General features: G+C 40.0%; 3 protein-coding genes across 4 annotated transcripts; all 3 read left to right on the top strand.

Moving 5' to 3' along the window:
• The first annotated feature begins 18 nt into the window (after positions 1-18).
• On the top strand, positions 19-5,167 carry ubox5 (U-box domain containing 5). Of its 2 annotated transcripts, none has more exons than XM_077522920.1 (7): positions 19-453; positions 567-630; positions 1,591-1,692; positions 2,033-2,691; positions 3,050-3,600; positions 4,504-4,671; positions 4,777-5,167. In XM_077522920.1, exons 2-7 carry the CDS (start codon positions 577-579, stop codon positions 5,004-5,006), a joined length of 1,764 nt encoding a protein of 587 aa, XP_077379046.1. In that variant the 5' UTR covers positions 19-453; positions 567-576; the 3' UTR covers positions 5,007-5,167. The 2 variants fall into 2 exon arrangements, with proteins under 2 accessions (XP_077379046.1, XP_077379047.1); XM_077522921.1 differs by having other exon boundaries at positions 1,601-1,692.
• A 2,214-nt stretch (positions 5,168-7,381) lies between these two features.
• On the top strand, positions 7,382-9,970 carry avp (arginine vasopressin). Its single transcript, XM_077521517.1, has 3 exons — positions 7,382-7,543; positions 9,116-9,320; positions 9,420-9,970. The coding sequence occupies exons 1-3, from the start codon at positions 7,421-7,423 to the stop codon at positions 9,554-9,556; spliced, it is 465 nt and encodes a 154-aa protein (XP_077377643.1). The 5' UTR covers positions 7,382-7,420; the 3' UTR covers positions 9,557-9,970.
• Positions 9,971-11,670: 1,700 nt separating this feature from the next.
• ccl27a (chemokine (C-C motif) ligand 27a) lies at positions 11,671-13,245 on the top strand. The gene is made up of 3 exons (XM_077522652.1): positions 11,671-11,913; positions 12,203-12,320; positions 12,857-13,245. Exons 1-3 carry the CDS (start codon positions 11,850-11,852, stop codon positions 12,963-12,965), a joined length of 291 nt encoding a protein of 96 aa, XP_077378778.1. The 5' UTR covers positions 11,671-11,849; the 3' UTR covers positions 12,966-13,245.
• The last annotated feature ends 1,766 nt before the right edge of the window (positions 13,246-15,011 follow it).

The raw sequence follows: 15,011 nt of genomic DNA on the forward strand, positions 1-15,011 counted from the left end.
GGAGCTATGAAAGAGACTAACAGTTCGTATGTAAATGACAGCTTTTAAAATATAAAAATTCCGCACTCTTTAAAAGCAAATCTTATCAAGTCTTTAAATTTTTCCGTTTAGTGGTAAAACTTTAGTTCACCTCGCATCACCGCTAATAAGACGTATTTCGCGTTTGTAATTGCCTCCTTCTCGCTTTCCGTATTTAGTAGCCGTCAAGCTAGCTTGCAGTGTTTTGGTAAATTAAACCATAAACTAAAACATATCATTTTCATTTTTAAATGCTTCACCCTGTTAAGTGAACATTGTTTGCGATCCATCGCGTGTAGTCTTTTAACACGTTGATGTTATTGTTATATTGTTGGCGTAAGTTACCTTCACATATAAACGAGACTTTTGTGAACTATATCGCTCCGTAATTAACGTCCTTGTGGAGGCTTTTACCTTGACATGTGTCCATGAAAGGTGAGTCAACGGTCATTTGTGTGCGTCTTTATGTTGAACTTGAGCTGCTCCTTTCTTGACCCGAGTCTCTGAAATTGAATGTCTATTGTATGCATGTGTATTATTCCTCTAAGGTTGGAGGACATGGTCGTCAACCTTTGCCTGCCACACTTCAACACAAACATAAGTTGCAACAAGGTATTCAGCGTATTCATTTTAAATGTTTGGTTTTAGTTAGAAGGGGCCCACGTAGAGCAATAACCTGTGTAATAGGCACAATATCTGAATTTGTGGTTCAGCAGTTCAAAAGCTCCATCCTACAAATGATAAGGTTGAGGCTGAGGACAATGAACAGGGATACAGTTGTAAGATTGAATTTTCATGTAGTAAGATACAAAGATGCTATGAAAAACCTGTTGATTAATGGAGGCACAACATCTAATTAGAGTGGATGTCATTTTTTTGTGGAGAATACAGTACTGATAGTTCCTTTTCAAAACAAAGGTTTGATAGTCACAGCCATTTTTTTACCAACAATTGTGATTATGCCTCTAATATGTAAAGTAGTGTCACAATTCTTCCTTCATCTAAAACACAGACTCTTGAGTAGACTCACTTGACTACATTTTAGTTGTTTCCCCTCCTTTATCCAGTACAGTGTGTTCTCTGTAAGGCTAGAGTAATCTTGGTAGACTTGGGGAAAAGAAACGAAGCACAGGGTGGAGGACAAAAAGTTTGAAAATAAAGACCCTGAGGGTCACATCAGTGTGTGGGAGACTGAATGAATCATCATTGGCCTTATGCCCTTCTCCCTCTGTTTTGTCATATAAGAATAGCTGTATTGTCTATGCACTCTGAAAGATTCTGCTTAAATTTATTTCCACAGTGAATTTGTCACCTCATCCTTGGATGTTCTCAAATTCGAGGGACTTGGATCATTTGAATTGAATGCATAGCATCCTTGTCTGACCAAGTAGTTTTTCTTTAGGCAACAGGCACGTGGATTGCCATGTGCAACTTCATATAAAGTTGAAGTTAGTCCAAACAAACTATTTTATCTCCAGAGAAGCATTGTTTACTAAAATGTAGTCGTAATAACCATTGGTTTGCTGTTATTGTGTTACAATTTCTGGATGTTTCTTTCATGTCTAATTGCAGTTGTGTGCAGATGGGTACGATGTCACAAACCTTATATCAGCGGATCCTGCTCTACGAAGGCGGGGCTTCAAGCTGGAGTACTTTTTGCGTCCTCCTGTGCAGGTGAGATGTTGCTCTTAGTAGTGTTTTGCTGGTGGTTGGTTCTAATGGTTGAAAATGTCATTTTTATAATATGTGTGCCCATTTTTAAGTACTTTATAGCTAAATTGTTTTAATTAGCACTGTCTTGAAATGTCAATAATCCCTTCTGGGATCAGACTGTTGCCATCATGAAATATTTCTTAAGTGTACAGGCACACAAAATTTTAACATTCTTAACTAGTACTAAAAAAAAAAATGTACTGCGATACCTCCCCACCAAGTACAACTCAAGTTTTCCAACTTGGTTCCACACAATTTTCCAGTCCTCATTGTTAACAACATTGTTAACCTCGTTCAACAGGTGACGTTAAGGTTCGACTTCCAGGTGGAGCTGTGCCGAGTGGATGTGGAGCTGTGGCCCTGGGGAATGGACCGAGGTCAGTGCACCAAGAGACTGGAAATCAGCACCAACTCTGATCCGCTACCTCCTCGGAATTTTGGCCAGGATCGGAAGAGTGAGAAGCAAGAGGACGCTTGTAAGTTGAATGGCCACCAGCCGACTCTCCGGGCTCAAACGTGGGGTGAGAAGACTCAGGATGTGCCTCAGCAAAGGCCTTGTACTCAGTTGGGCAGTTCTGAGCATGAGTTTAAACTGGTGGGCTGTTGTGACGTCAAGGAAGAAACTAAAGTTAGTTTCTCACGTCCTCCGTTTCATCCGCGGCCTCCTTTCGACTCCCCTCCTCCTCCTCAACCCGACGACAGTCGGCGAGAGGAGCTGCGGAGCCGAGGCCATCTTTCTTTGACCTCCGTCACGCAGCTCCGCGTGACGCTGCCCTTCGGCGGCTCCGCGTCCGCTCTGGGTCTCAAGGCTTTGGCGGTGTGGGGGCAACCGGCTCGTTGCTGCCCCCCGAAGGAAGTAGAGAAGATTGCGCACGCCCACAAGGCCAGTCAAAGACCGCTTTGTCAACCTGTCCAAGCTTTCAATCAAATAAAGCAGCCTTGCTCGGACACACCTCCAAGGTAAGTATGTTTGCTTTATACTTATTTCTGCATATTTAGTTTGGTAACTTAGGTTAATGTTTGAACATGTTCTGTCTTTAAGTTAATGGACTCATTGTGCATTTCTCAAATAATTTAAAGCAGCTCCCAAGTTTTTTAATAGCATGTTTGAGACCCAACTATTTGCATACAAGATTTATTTTCCACAATATGTCATCTTAAAGACATTCAAGTTAAAGGTAAAAAAAAAAAAAAAAAAAAAGAGTCAAAATATCAATGACAATTTATTTATCTATTAGTTGTAGGTTGATTTAACTTAATTTTACTATCATTTGACTGCACTTTGACACCCATGTTACGTATTTCCATCTCATTCTAGCACGCAATCTCTCAATTCAATCCCAGAGGAATTCCTTGACCCCATAACCCAGGAAGTAATGGCTCTCCCAATGCTGCTTCCAAGCGGCGTGTCGGTGGACAGCACCACCCTGGAGGAGCACCAGAAGAGGGAAGCCTCGTGGGGGAGACCAGGGAGCGACCCGTTCACCGGCGTCCCCTTCACCGCCACCTCCCAGCCGCTCCCAAATCCCCATCTGAAAAGACGAATCGACCATTTCCTCCTGCACAACGGCGGCGCGAGGAGGGACGGGACGACAGGGAGACGAGGGGAGGCGGAGAAGCCGAAACCCTCGAGGTTGATCGGCTCTTTGGCGACAAACAAAAATAGCTGTGTAATGAGCGACACAATAGAGGACCACATATCGTCACAGTCGTCGGATTATGGAAATGGTCCATGTGACTCAAAGATTTGCAACAAAAATACAACACTAGATCTTAATGGAGGGAAGAAACGACACCTGAGTGAACCAGAAACAGCTGGGCAACAAATACTACCTCAAGATAAACGGCCAAGAAGTGACACAACTCCAGGTGAGAGTATGCCCTCAAACAATTGTGTTCTCATTATGTCCTTACTGGAAAATAATTAGGACTTTTATATGTTTGTTTTAAAAACAACAACAACAAAACCTCACACACTAAAGCAGTTAGGGTTGCTCGATTGTGAAGAAAATATTCATCACGATTATTTTGGTAATAGTTGAAATCATGATTAGGACGATCATTAAAATTTTGGTACAAAACAAGAAAATGCTTAAACGTAAAAAAAATATTAAGATACATAGAATTCTTTGAAACACTAATTATGCAAGTTCCTTTTGGACGAAACAAAATTTATACAAATTTGGTTGATAGTTTAGTTTCACACGTAATATCTGAGCCAGCACCGCAGTGAAAAGTCATTTTTCCATTACGCTATATGTACATTTAAAGGGGAAGTCAACCTTAAACATTAATTGACAATAATATATTATGTCACTAGTCTAAACATAACATTCTGATTAATATTACATTTGTGAAATATGAGTTATGCAGCAAAATTCAGCCGTTTATATCCATCTCAGGGGACGGCCATTTTGCCACTTGCTGTCGAGTGAAGATGACATCACAGTTCCTCGAGGCTCAGGCAATGACCAATCACAGCTCACCTGTTTTCTGAAGCTGAGCTGTGATAGGTTGTTACCTGAGCAACTGTGATGTCATTTTTACTCGACAGCAAGTGGCAAAATGGCCGCCTTCTGATATTGATTAAACCTGTTGGATTTTGCTGCTTAACTCATATTCCACTAACACAATATTAACCAGAATACCAAATTTAGACTAGTGGGGCTGCATAGAACACATTATTGCCAATAATTTTTTTGGGGGGGTGTTGACTTCCCCTTTCACTATTAAACAATTTATACTTTATTTCCTGTGAATTGCCGTCCTCAGGGCCAACCTCGCATGAGCAACATCTGTCAGCCAGCCTGGACGACGCCCTCTTGTCCGTCTTAAAGGGACGACCCTCCTTTACGTCATCTGTGCGAAAGCCTGCCTCTCTCCACGCTGAATCAGAGGAGGCCCCAACTCGGCGTCAGGCTACCGCTCCGAGTGTTGCAGGTGGGCACTGGAACGATAAATAAAACATCATCTTTCCTTACAATAACTTTACAAAAACCTTCCATGATCTTTTTTCCCAACTTTCCCCCACTTTGTCCTCCCCAGGTGAGAGGACGTGCTCATCTTGTTCCCGCGTGCTCTCCCTGTACTCGACGCCGCCGTCACCCGTTTACCGGCTGCTCTGCGGCCACTTGCTGTGCCGCGGCTGCCTGCAAAGTAACTCGGCACCCGCGCCAAACGCCGTCGCCACGATGCCATCGTCCTCCGCCCGCATCCTGTGCTCTACCTGCCGAAGCCCCACGTCTCGCAACGACATCATATGCGTGCATCACTAGCCTGCCCGGAGACAGCGTGTGGAAGCAATCTGCTCTCAAGGAGAAGGCACGGAAACGGTTTGTCCTTGTTCCTCGCTACGTTCTCGGAAGAGGACGTCAAGAAGTATTGCGTAGAAACTATTTTGAAAAAAAAACCATACAAATACAATTATTGTCCTCCACTCTCCCTTTTTTTGGTAGTCTTTTCATTGAGCACTGCAACCTTGGTTCAGGCGGCTTGCGGAAACTCAAAGAGGTGTGAGGTCAGTGCAGTGCAGCATTACCAGAGGCTAAACGCATAAAGACGGAAGCATGATCCTCTGGCCTGGACGCACTGATTAATTATGTAACTTATGCTATCTAGTGGAAAAGCATTTAATGGTTCCTGTACATCACTAGCATAGGTAGACAATCACAGATACATTATTTGTTGTAAATTAAATTACTTGATAGAGCAATTGAATTGAATGGGGTGATTTGCCACAGCACACCTATAACCTAAGTCATCCACACAGGAAATCCTGAGCAAAGATTTGAACCCACGACTAGGACCGTATGCTAGCATGACGCTGTCATGTTTTTTTCTGAGCTTGTTATGGCTCTCTGTCATATTGGCGGACATGGGCAAGAACTACGGTGGCCCAAAAGGTGACAACATAATTGATTTGTGAATTGCGTTTACACACGTGGACAAAATTGTTGGTGCGCCTCTCAGAAAAATAACATCCATCCAATCATCCATCCATTTTCTTGACCGCTTATTCCTCACAAGGGTCGCGGGGGTGCTGGCGCCTATCCCAGCTGGCTTCGGGCAGTAGGCGCGACACACCCTCAACTGGTTGCCAGCCAACCGCAGGGCACACAGAGACGAACAACCCCTCACATTCACAAGCACACCTAGGGACAATTTGGAGCACTCAATTAACCTGCCATGAATGTCTTTGGAATGCGGGAGGAAATCAGAGTGCCCGGAGAAGACTCACGCAGGCACGGGGAGAACATGCAAACTCCACCCAGGAATTCTCATTTTAAAGTGAGAATTCTGCAAATAAAGTGAGAATCTTGCCAGCCTTTTTCTCTGTCTTCACTGGCCCTAATCCTCTTCCATATGTTAAGTACACAGCATGTCAACAAATAACACAGTGACCTCATCCTTTAAATAGGCCTGACTGACTTATTTCCAGTTTGAAGACACCTGTGATGCTAATTAGAAGATCCTCCAGTGTATCTGGTCAAATTATTTTAAATTTATTCCAGTGATGCCATCATTTTTGTCCAGGCTTCATGACTATTTTCTTTTCCTAATAATTTTGTTGAACTACAATTCAAAAGCAGTGACGATTTTCATTGGTTAAATAGAAATGAAATGATTTCTATTTATCATTATTATTTACCAACAATTTTGTCCATGTATGTACGAGTGAGGTGAGCATGTAAACTGATGCAAAGTGACCCCAAGACTTGTACCTTACAACCACATTGACAAGCTTGTTGGTTTCCATGACAACATCAAGCATAATCAAGGTCATGATCCTGCATCCGCTCCTGAACAGCTGCATGCAAAATGGCGTCAGGTGAAAACATCAGTACTTTCTTGTTGTGTACAATAAATTGCCATCCAATTTTTTTTATATATATGGTGCTTGTCCTCATTTGAGCGAGCTGGAACCTATCCTGAGAATGTGCTAAGTAGTACACCGTGTTGCCCCTATATGCAATGCAGAAAACAATTCTTGTGGTTTGGCAGAGCCAAACCTGTGTTGTTGCCACTTTGTACTTTAAAGTTAAGTTGTTTCTGAATTATAAATAATCATTTTAAATTACTCTGTTTTCTGGTGTGTTTTTGTTTTTTAATCGAAAATTATGAGTGTCATACTACATATGGGAATATTTTGCCATTTTATGTGAAGCTCTCGGGTGGTCAGTTTTGTAAGTTTTTAACCTGAGGGCTCCGGATGATGTAAATGTCCTTAAGTGCTTAGAAGCAAAACATCTAATTGGCGAGCTACAATGCAACACATGCAACGCAAGTGGATTTTAAATGCTGATTTTGTTTGGCTCATTAATAGTCATAAAAACAAAACATAAGGGGGTAATGCGAGTCACCTTGAGGTTGTGCCGTAAGTATTTTTACGTGTTGATTGGACTGCTTGATCACGAAGTGCTCAATAGTAGCTGACAAACTGTTAATTGTGTTAAAGGTTTGCCCCCCCCCTTTTTTTTTTTAACAGTTTGTCCTTTTGCCAGCAGCTTGATTATTGTCGCACGGTGAATACAGACAAAAACATTTGTTGCCGTTGGTGCGGATAAGTGATGCGCAAACACACAAACACATCCGCCCCGACCTCTGGCGCGCCTGTGACGTCACGGACAAGTGTCAATCAAGTGCTTAAAAGCGAGGTGAGGCATCCGGCAGCAAGCAAAGCTCAGCAGCGATGGCTCGTTCCTCCGTGCTCCCCCTGTGCGTCATGGGACTCCTCGCACTCTCCTCCGCCTGCTACATCCAGAACTGCCCCAGGGGAGGCAAGCGAGCCTTGGCCGAGAATGGACTCAGACAGGTGGGCGACAGCACTTTTTGTCTTTGCTTCTTTTCCTCAGTACAGGACTTAAAAACCACAAATAGATATTTATTGGAATGCATTGCTTCGTATTGTAGTAGTAGTAGTAGTAGCAGTATTATTATAAAATAAAGTCGTGACAGATAAACATACGTTAAACATTTGTATTAAATTATTTAAAAATTCGAGTACATGACGCTTTATATATGTGAAATTTTGGACCATTATGATTGTACTTAATTATTTATAAAAAAAAAAAAAAAAAAGTAAAAACGCTCGTTATTTTGTTAATTTCTGAAATATTGAAGTAGAATTTGAGCACTTTACAAAATGAGGTTCTTACAACTAATTGAAATATCTCAACAAAATTCAAAAAGACTTTTGGTATTTGTTTTGCTTTATGCAGAGCAAAATTGTGACATATTCCAAACTTTCCATTATTACATTATGTAAAATTGTAAAAAAACAAAACAAGAAAAAATTATCTGCAGCTTTCTAAATGTTTCAGTAAATTTCATTATTAGCCCCTGGGCGTTATCTTATTTTGAAATGACTTGGTCAGAACCATCAAAAAGCCCAAAACGGGTCACAATAATGCCTAACGGTTAATCATGAAGGGGAAAAAAAAAACGTTATCCGATTTTGCATCATGAAATATTGAATTCAGGTTTAATAACATTTTAAAGAGAATTACCATTAGAATATCAAACATATTGAAATGAAATACATATTATTGGAGTAAATATCTAACTTTGGGGAAAAATGTTCAGATATTTCATTCACAAAAATAATCTTTTTATGTTTAAATTTTGTTGGCAATTTGTAAATATGTATATTTATGCTTATATAATAATATTTAATGTTTTTTTAACCAATTAAGTACTAATATAGTTTAAAAAGTGTATTAAAAAAAATAAGAAAAAAAAGCACTCAAGGCAGTATTGTTGTGTAGTTGCCAGTTATATAAATGTTTGCCAGTTATACATTTTCCCTCACTTATTGGCTTGGTTATGAACACTAGTGGACAAGAGAATAATTTTCCAAGGTGTACTTAATAAAAGACAGTATATCTCCATTCAAGATTTAATAGCTCTGTGCTTTCATGGCTTATTTCAAATAAATTTAAAAAAGACACATTTAAAAGTATGTACATTTTAAAGTTATGTACATGTTTTAAAATGCTCACACATATTATAGATAGCAAATTATTTGAAGCGGTCATGTGACAAAATTCCCTTTTCAAGGTATACAACCTTTGAATTGTGATACTAAGAGTGGGCTAACTGCATTTATGTTCATTTGCAGGGGAGTGATTTCAAGTTTTACTGTTGCTTGTCTAGTGCAATAGTGGTCAAAACATCCATGAAATTTCTCAATATATTATGAAAGATGATTTTAAAAAATCATTTCATGTCAAAAATGGATCTTAACTTTGATTTCTCTCATATCTGCACTTTAGGTCAAAAGTGACATCAGTGGAGTTAGGCCAGTTAGTTCTCAGTGGCCAATGAAGTTAATTTTAGTAAAAGAATGTCCAAAACACTCACAGTGTGTGCTATTTGTGACTTGCAGTGCATGTCATGCGGCCCCGGGGAAAGAGGCCGCTGCTACGGCCCCAACATCTGCTGCGTTGACGGCTTCGGGTGTCTGTTGGGCTCCCCGGAAACCACTCACTGCGTGGAGGAGAACTACCTGCTTACCCCCTGCCAGGCCGGTGGGCGACCCTGCGAACTAGAGGGGGGCCGCTGCGCCGCTTCGGGACTCTGCTGTAACTCTGGTATATTAAAAAATATGCTTTAAATCTAATTGCCATGAGTATTTATATGTCATCTTGTCAATGGTTAGAATAACTTCTCTATTTTTTTTTTTTTTGCAGAGAGCTGTGCAGTGGACTCCTCCTGCATGGGTGAGGCTGAGGCGGAGAATCCGAACCAAACCTCTGCAGGGAGCTCACCTGCAGAGCTGCTTCTGCGCCTTCTCCATGTAGCCACCAGGGGGCAGACTGAGTACTAAAACTCTGTACTACAAGTTACTCACTTAAAAGCTTTTGATACTCCAAACCTGAAACCTACACTCACTTATGTCAGTATTTAATCTTTTTTTGAGCCAAAGCACATATTTAAAAAAACAAAACAAAAAGAACACAAAAACAACTGAAATTGCCATTTTCTGCCATCTAGTGGTAGAGCGTTGAATTGCTCTGCTATACACCACTGACATAGATACAGTACTGTAGATGAACAATATTAGTTGTAAATAAATCATTTTGAACTCCCAATGCACCTCAGCCTTCAGATTCTAAAAATGAGTACGTACAAGTCAAGACTGTATGTAAATAAAATGCCATAGCTGGGCTACAATTCTTTCGCAGTTTGTGTATGTGACTGTTGAGTGAAAATGGAATAAAATGATAGAGTATATATTAAACCAAAAAGTGTGTTGCATTTGTCTGATTCAGCTTAGAATGCTACCAGCAAATATTTGAATATAAAGGCTACTGCACCCAACAAAGACCCTAACAAGGACATGCTAGCGAGCACAATCGAAAAATGTTTCTCGTCTGTTTCTTGTAAATGATTTGAATAATGAATGTCTCAGCGCAGATACGTTTCAGCATGTCCACAAATGAACGTGGGTGTTTGTTTTGTGTCAATTCCAGCGTGATTACAATCCAGCACCTGTTAGATTTTGTCAGTTAAATTGTTGAATCAGGGCCATTCGAAGTACACTGATTCACAAAGCTGGCAGCTGGTAAATGTTCCAAGTCTTTCTTTTTTTTTTTTTTCTTTTGCCAACGGTTTGTACCGAGTCCAACATCCTTGCACAATGTTGCTTCAAAGGCAAGTGGTCTTGCTCACTTTTCAGGACCAAGCGGATGCGAGTAGGTTAGTTCAAGACTTGGTAAAGAGCAAACAGTCGTCAAAAATACACTGGTTGTTGGAGACATACACTAAATACTTTGTTGCTAAGCAAACTGTCTGTCGTTTACTTGATTTACTTTAAGAGCAGATATCTGTACTTTCTACTCCTTACTCAGTTAACCACTACTTTGTTCAACCTCCACGGATGACATCAAAACATGAAAATGCCATAGAAATTAAAATTTTGTAAAGTTTACACTGTCGTCAAACTTTGTTTAAACTATATGTAAAAATTTTACATTTTTGAAGCTTATTTTTCCTCAATCTCGTGTTTCTCGCTTTCCCCCGTTTGTGTACCACCATATGTTGTGTATCTGTAATTCTGTATCCACCCCTTCTGATTTTTGTGACCATCGAGACGCCGCCGCACATCTTGACCAATGAAATGTGGCGTTGATATAAAATTGGCTGTTTTGGAAACAAATTGTTTTGCTACCATAAACGTCAAGCCAGTGTTAGCGAGTTCTTAACAAGTACCAAATATTATTTTTCCAACTTTAGTTACTGTGTTCACAATAATGTTTCGGAAAAATTGTTTTGCTAGCATAAACGTCAAGCCAGTGTTAGCTACTTCTGAACACGTACCACATATTATTTTTCCCACTTTTGGTACTGAGTTCACAATGTTAGCAACGTTTTGGAACCATTGTTTTGCTAGCATACACGGCAAGCCAGTGTTAGCTAGTTCTGAACAAGTACCACATATTATTTTACCCACTTTTGTTACTGAGTTCACAATGTTAGCAACATTTTGGAAACAAATTGTTTTGCTAGCATACGCGTCAAGCCAGTGTTAGCTAGTTCTTAACAAGTACCACATATTGTTTTAAGTTTATAAATTAGACTAGCTATTTTGTGTGCAGAAAATTAAGTTCTTTTTTTCGAGTTAAATGTTGCTAACATTTGTTACGTAGACCAGTCTGTACAAAAACCTGCTACCTGCGCTTGCTTCTGAGTACTTTTGCCACCTCGGGTTACAGGTTGAGTTGTTGTTCTGTTGTTGTTGTTGTTGTTGTTGTTGTTGTTGTTGTTCTGTCTTACACCACTGCAAATTACAAGCACAATAATAAGCATATTTCTTTTGAAATATGAATGTGAACACGTAATTAAGCTGTAATGTCAAGACTTTTTGTCAACATGAGCGCTATTTTTGGTAATATTTTTGAAACAGCTCTTGTATCTTATTAGTGAAACCTGTGACCTACTTGCCAATTTATAAGAATGCTGTTGATGTGGCAATTTTCATCAATTAACCTGTAACCTGTCGGAGCCTGTTGGAGTGTTGTGACGTACACCCGCCGCTCAACGTGGGCAGATACAAAGGCAATACGTAGCGTATAAAGAGTGGAAGAGCATGTTTTCTTTACCTCAAGCTTTCTGCCATCATGGACCTGAAAATGATTGTGGTGATTTTGTGCCTCGTTGCGTTGGCCATCGACTCTACTGAAGGTAAACACAGCATTTCTATGAACAGGCTGATAGAGAGCTTCAATCAAAATCTTGCATTATATTATATTTGTAAAGACATACTTTTTGACACAGCTCTGTACCAAATTAATATTGTGACCAATTTGAATTCACTATTCTACATTATGAAAAGCTGAGTATAGTGGAGCAATGAAATGTTGACTATGTCTTGATTGATACTGCTAAATGTAACAATTTTCAACACAAATCTATCCCATGTTTCTGTATTTAGTCATTTAATTGAATACACTCCATTGTTCTTAAATTTTAGGTGGCATCAGTAAATGTTGCGTGAAAACCAGGAACACCATCCCCAAGCCAATACTCGTGAAGGTCCAGACATGGTACATGCAGGACAGCAATGGCCCCTGTGACATCGACGCTCTGGTGTAAGAAAACTAAATTGAACACTAATTGTGCCCCATGAATTTCCTCCATCCATCCATTTTCTTGACCGCTTATTCCTCACAAGGGTCACGGGGGGTGCTGGCGCCTATCTCAGCTGGCTCTGGGCAGTAGGCGGGGGACACTCTGGACTAGTTGCCAGCCAATCGCAGGGCACACAGAGACGAACAACCATCCACACTCACACGCACACCTAGGGACAATTCGGAGCGCCCAATTAACCTGCCATGCATGTCTTTGGAATGTGGGAGGAGACCGGAGTACCCGGAGAAGACCCACGCAGGCACGGGGAGAACCATGAATTTCCTCTTGCAGCAAAAGAACTAGGAATGCAATATTATTTTTTTTCACCAGTTCTCATGGGCAAATGATCCCATACTAGCATAGCATGCGGCTAATCCTATCCCAATCCTTTCTATTTATTTTTTTATATATATATATTAAAACAACACTGCCTGTTGAAGTGTGTTGATGCTGTATTCTTATAAAAAAATATCTTTCTTTCCTCTTGGCTTTACAGCATATATGTGGGGGCCTGGAAAAAGCCAATTTGTGCTCATCCCAGCATGGAAAAAGATCTGAAAAGGATTCTGAAGATGAAGCAGATGAGGCTGAGAAAAGCGTACTGACTAGTGGCGTGAACGTCTCGATGCGACTTTATTTACACACATTTTGCTTCCATTTCTGGTAAAACATCTGTGTTGGCTTCTGATGGTATTAGTCAATGGATCAAATTACAGTTTTGGTACATTCCTGTTCATGACTGCTCCTGTTGATATAGCCTGGGGCTTGAAACAGTCTTGGGGTGAAAATAAATCACTGTGCCTTTTTTTTTGTGCTAAACAAACTACTACTTTTTTTTTCTGGTGTCATTTCACCTTCAAATAAACTCAATCATATTATATTTAATAGTAGTGATGTGTATTTGCCTACACTTCCTTGATTCACTTGGCGGTAAAACTGAAGGTCAATTGAATATATTTTTAACGGGATGTGAGAAATTCTTGTGAGAAAGCTGTCATGATGCAAAAAAAAATATATATATATATCATTTGCTCATTTCCTATTAGCCATTTATGCATATGACTCAGTGATACATAGATACATTTACTGTTAATACTACATCATAAAATACTCTATAGGTTAAATATCATTTATAATATATATTTTTTTGTTCTTATAATAACATTTCCCAGGTGAGTACAGCATTGCAATCATCGTCCTCGGTGCCGTGTTTGCAACAAGGTCAAATGAATCTGAAAGTATGTTTGTGAAATGAAAGAACGTGGCAAGAATGTTTCTGTCACAGTTCGGACCAACCTTCAATGTGGAAGGTTATACATTCATCTTGCTCAAAGTGGTTTCAGCTGGGTTTATAACAAGAAAAATATTCCCACCGAGGTAACGTTACAAGCCATTCATCTGACTGACAGCTTCTATTATAGTGTGTAATGTTTGACTGGTTATTTTGTAAATATGTGTATATATGCTAAATAGAAAATAAAAATAAAAGCACCCATTAAGTAAACAGGATCACATTGGCTCTATATTTCCTCAAATATTAGCCTATACCTTTAATAGATAACACATAATGACCTGTGATGAAATACCTAATGTTGTGACCAGTGAGCGTTTACTTTTTTTCTTTTTTTTTGCTAATAGTACATTGATGACATTACTATTTAATGAGCACAGTATAAGCTTATCATGCATCTGTTGTCTGATGACGAGCAGGTGAACGATGCTTCATTTTTTAAAAACACAATTACTTGCCACATGTGCTACTTTTCCGCTACTAAAAATAATTTCTCCTCATTTCCGACAGAATATGGCAGTGGGTGGAGAGACCACATGTTCTCTTGGACACATTTCCTAAGCCTCTGCATTTGATGAGTTTTCACATTTCTATTAAACTTATAAATAATAAAGCTATGACATCATGTGACACAGTTCTAAAAACAAATAAAGTCTCAGAAGATTTGTTATGTTATTAACTTCCCATACCTGAAGAATCTATTTTCAAATTCTGCTACTTGTCTATAAATCACTTAATGGTTTGTGTCCTGCGTACATGAAGGAAATGCTAATTGAATTGAATTTGTTCAATTTGTAGGGCTTTATAAAGTCGGATCAATTAGTGGAGCCCAGGCTTCTAGCAAACATGGTGAAGTGGCATTTAGCTGTTATGCTGCATACAAAATGGAACAAGTTGTTGATAGACATTAAATTCGCCTTTAAATCCAGGGAAAAAAATATGACAAATATGATCCGAGTATCGGAAACCATCTTCCCCATCCTATGGACTTTTATCCATCCATCCATTTTCTTGACCGCTTATTCCTCACAGTCGCAGGGGGTGCTGGAGCCTATCTCAGCTGGCTTTGGGCAGTAGGCGGGGTACACCCTGAACTGGTTGCCAGCCAATCGCAGGGCACACAAAGACGAACAACCACCCACACTCACAAACACACCTAGGGACAATTCGGAGAGCCCAATTAACCTGCCATGCATGTCTTTGGTGTGTGAGAGGAGACCGGAGTGAGGAGAAGACCCACGCAGGCACGGGAAGAACATGCAAACTCCACCCAGGACAGCCGGCGCCTGGACTCGAACCCGAGCCTATGGACTTTTAATAATTTCAAAAAGCTACTTATTTCTTTCACGTTTCATAAGAT

This window comes from Festucalex cinctus, chromosome 5 (assembly GCF_051991245.1).
Source record: "Festucalex cinctus isolate MCC-2025b chromosome 5, RoL_Fcin_1.0, whole genome shotgun sequence".
NCBI classification, from domain to species: Eukaryota; Metazoa; Chordata; class Actinopteri; order Syngnathiformes; family Syngnathidae; genus Festucalex; species Festucalex cinctus.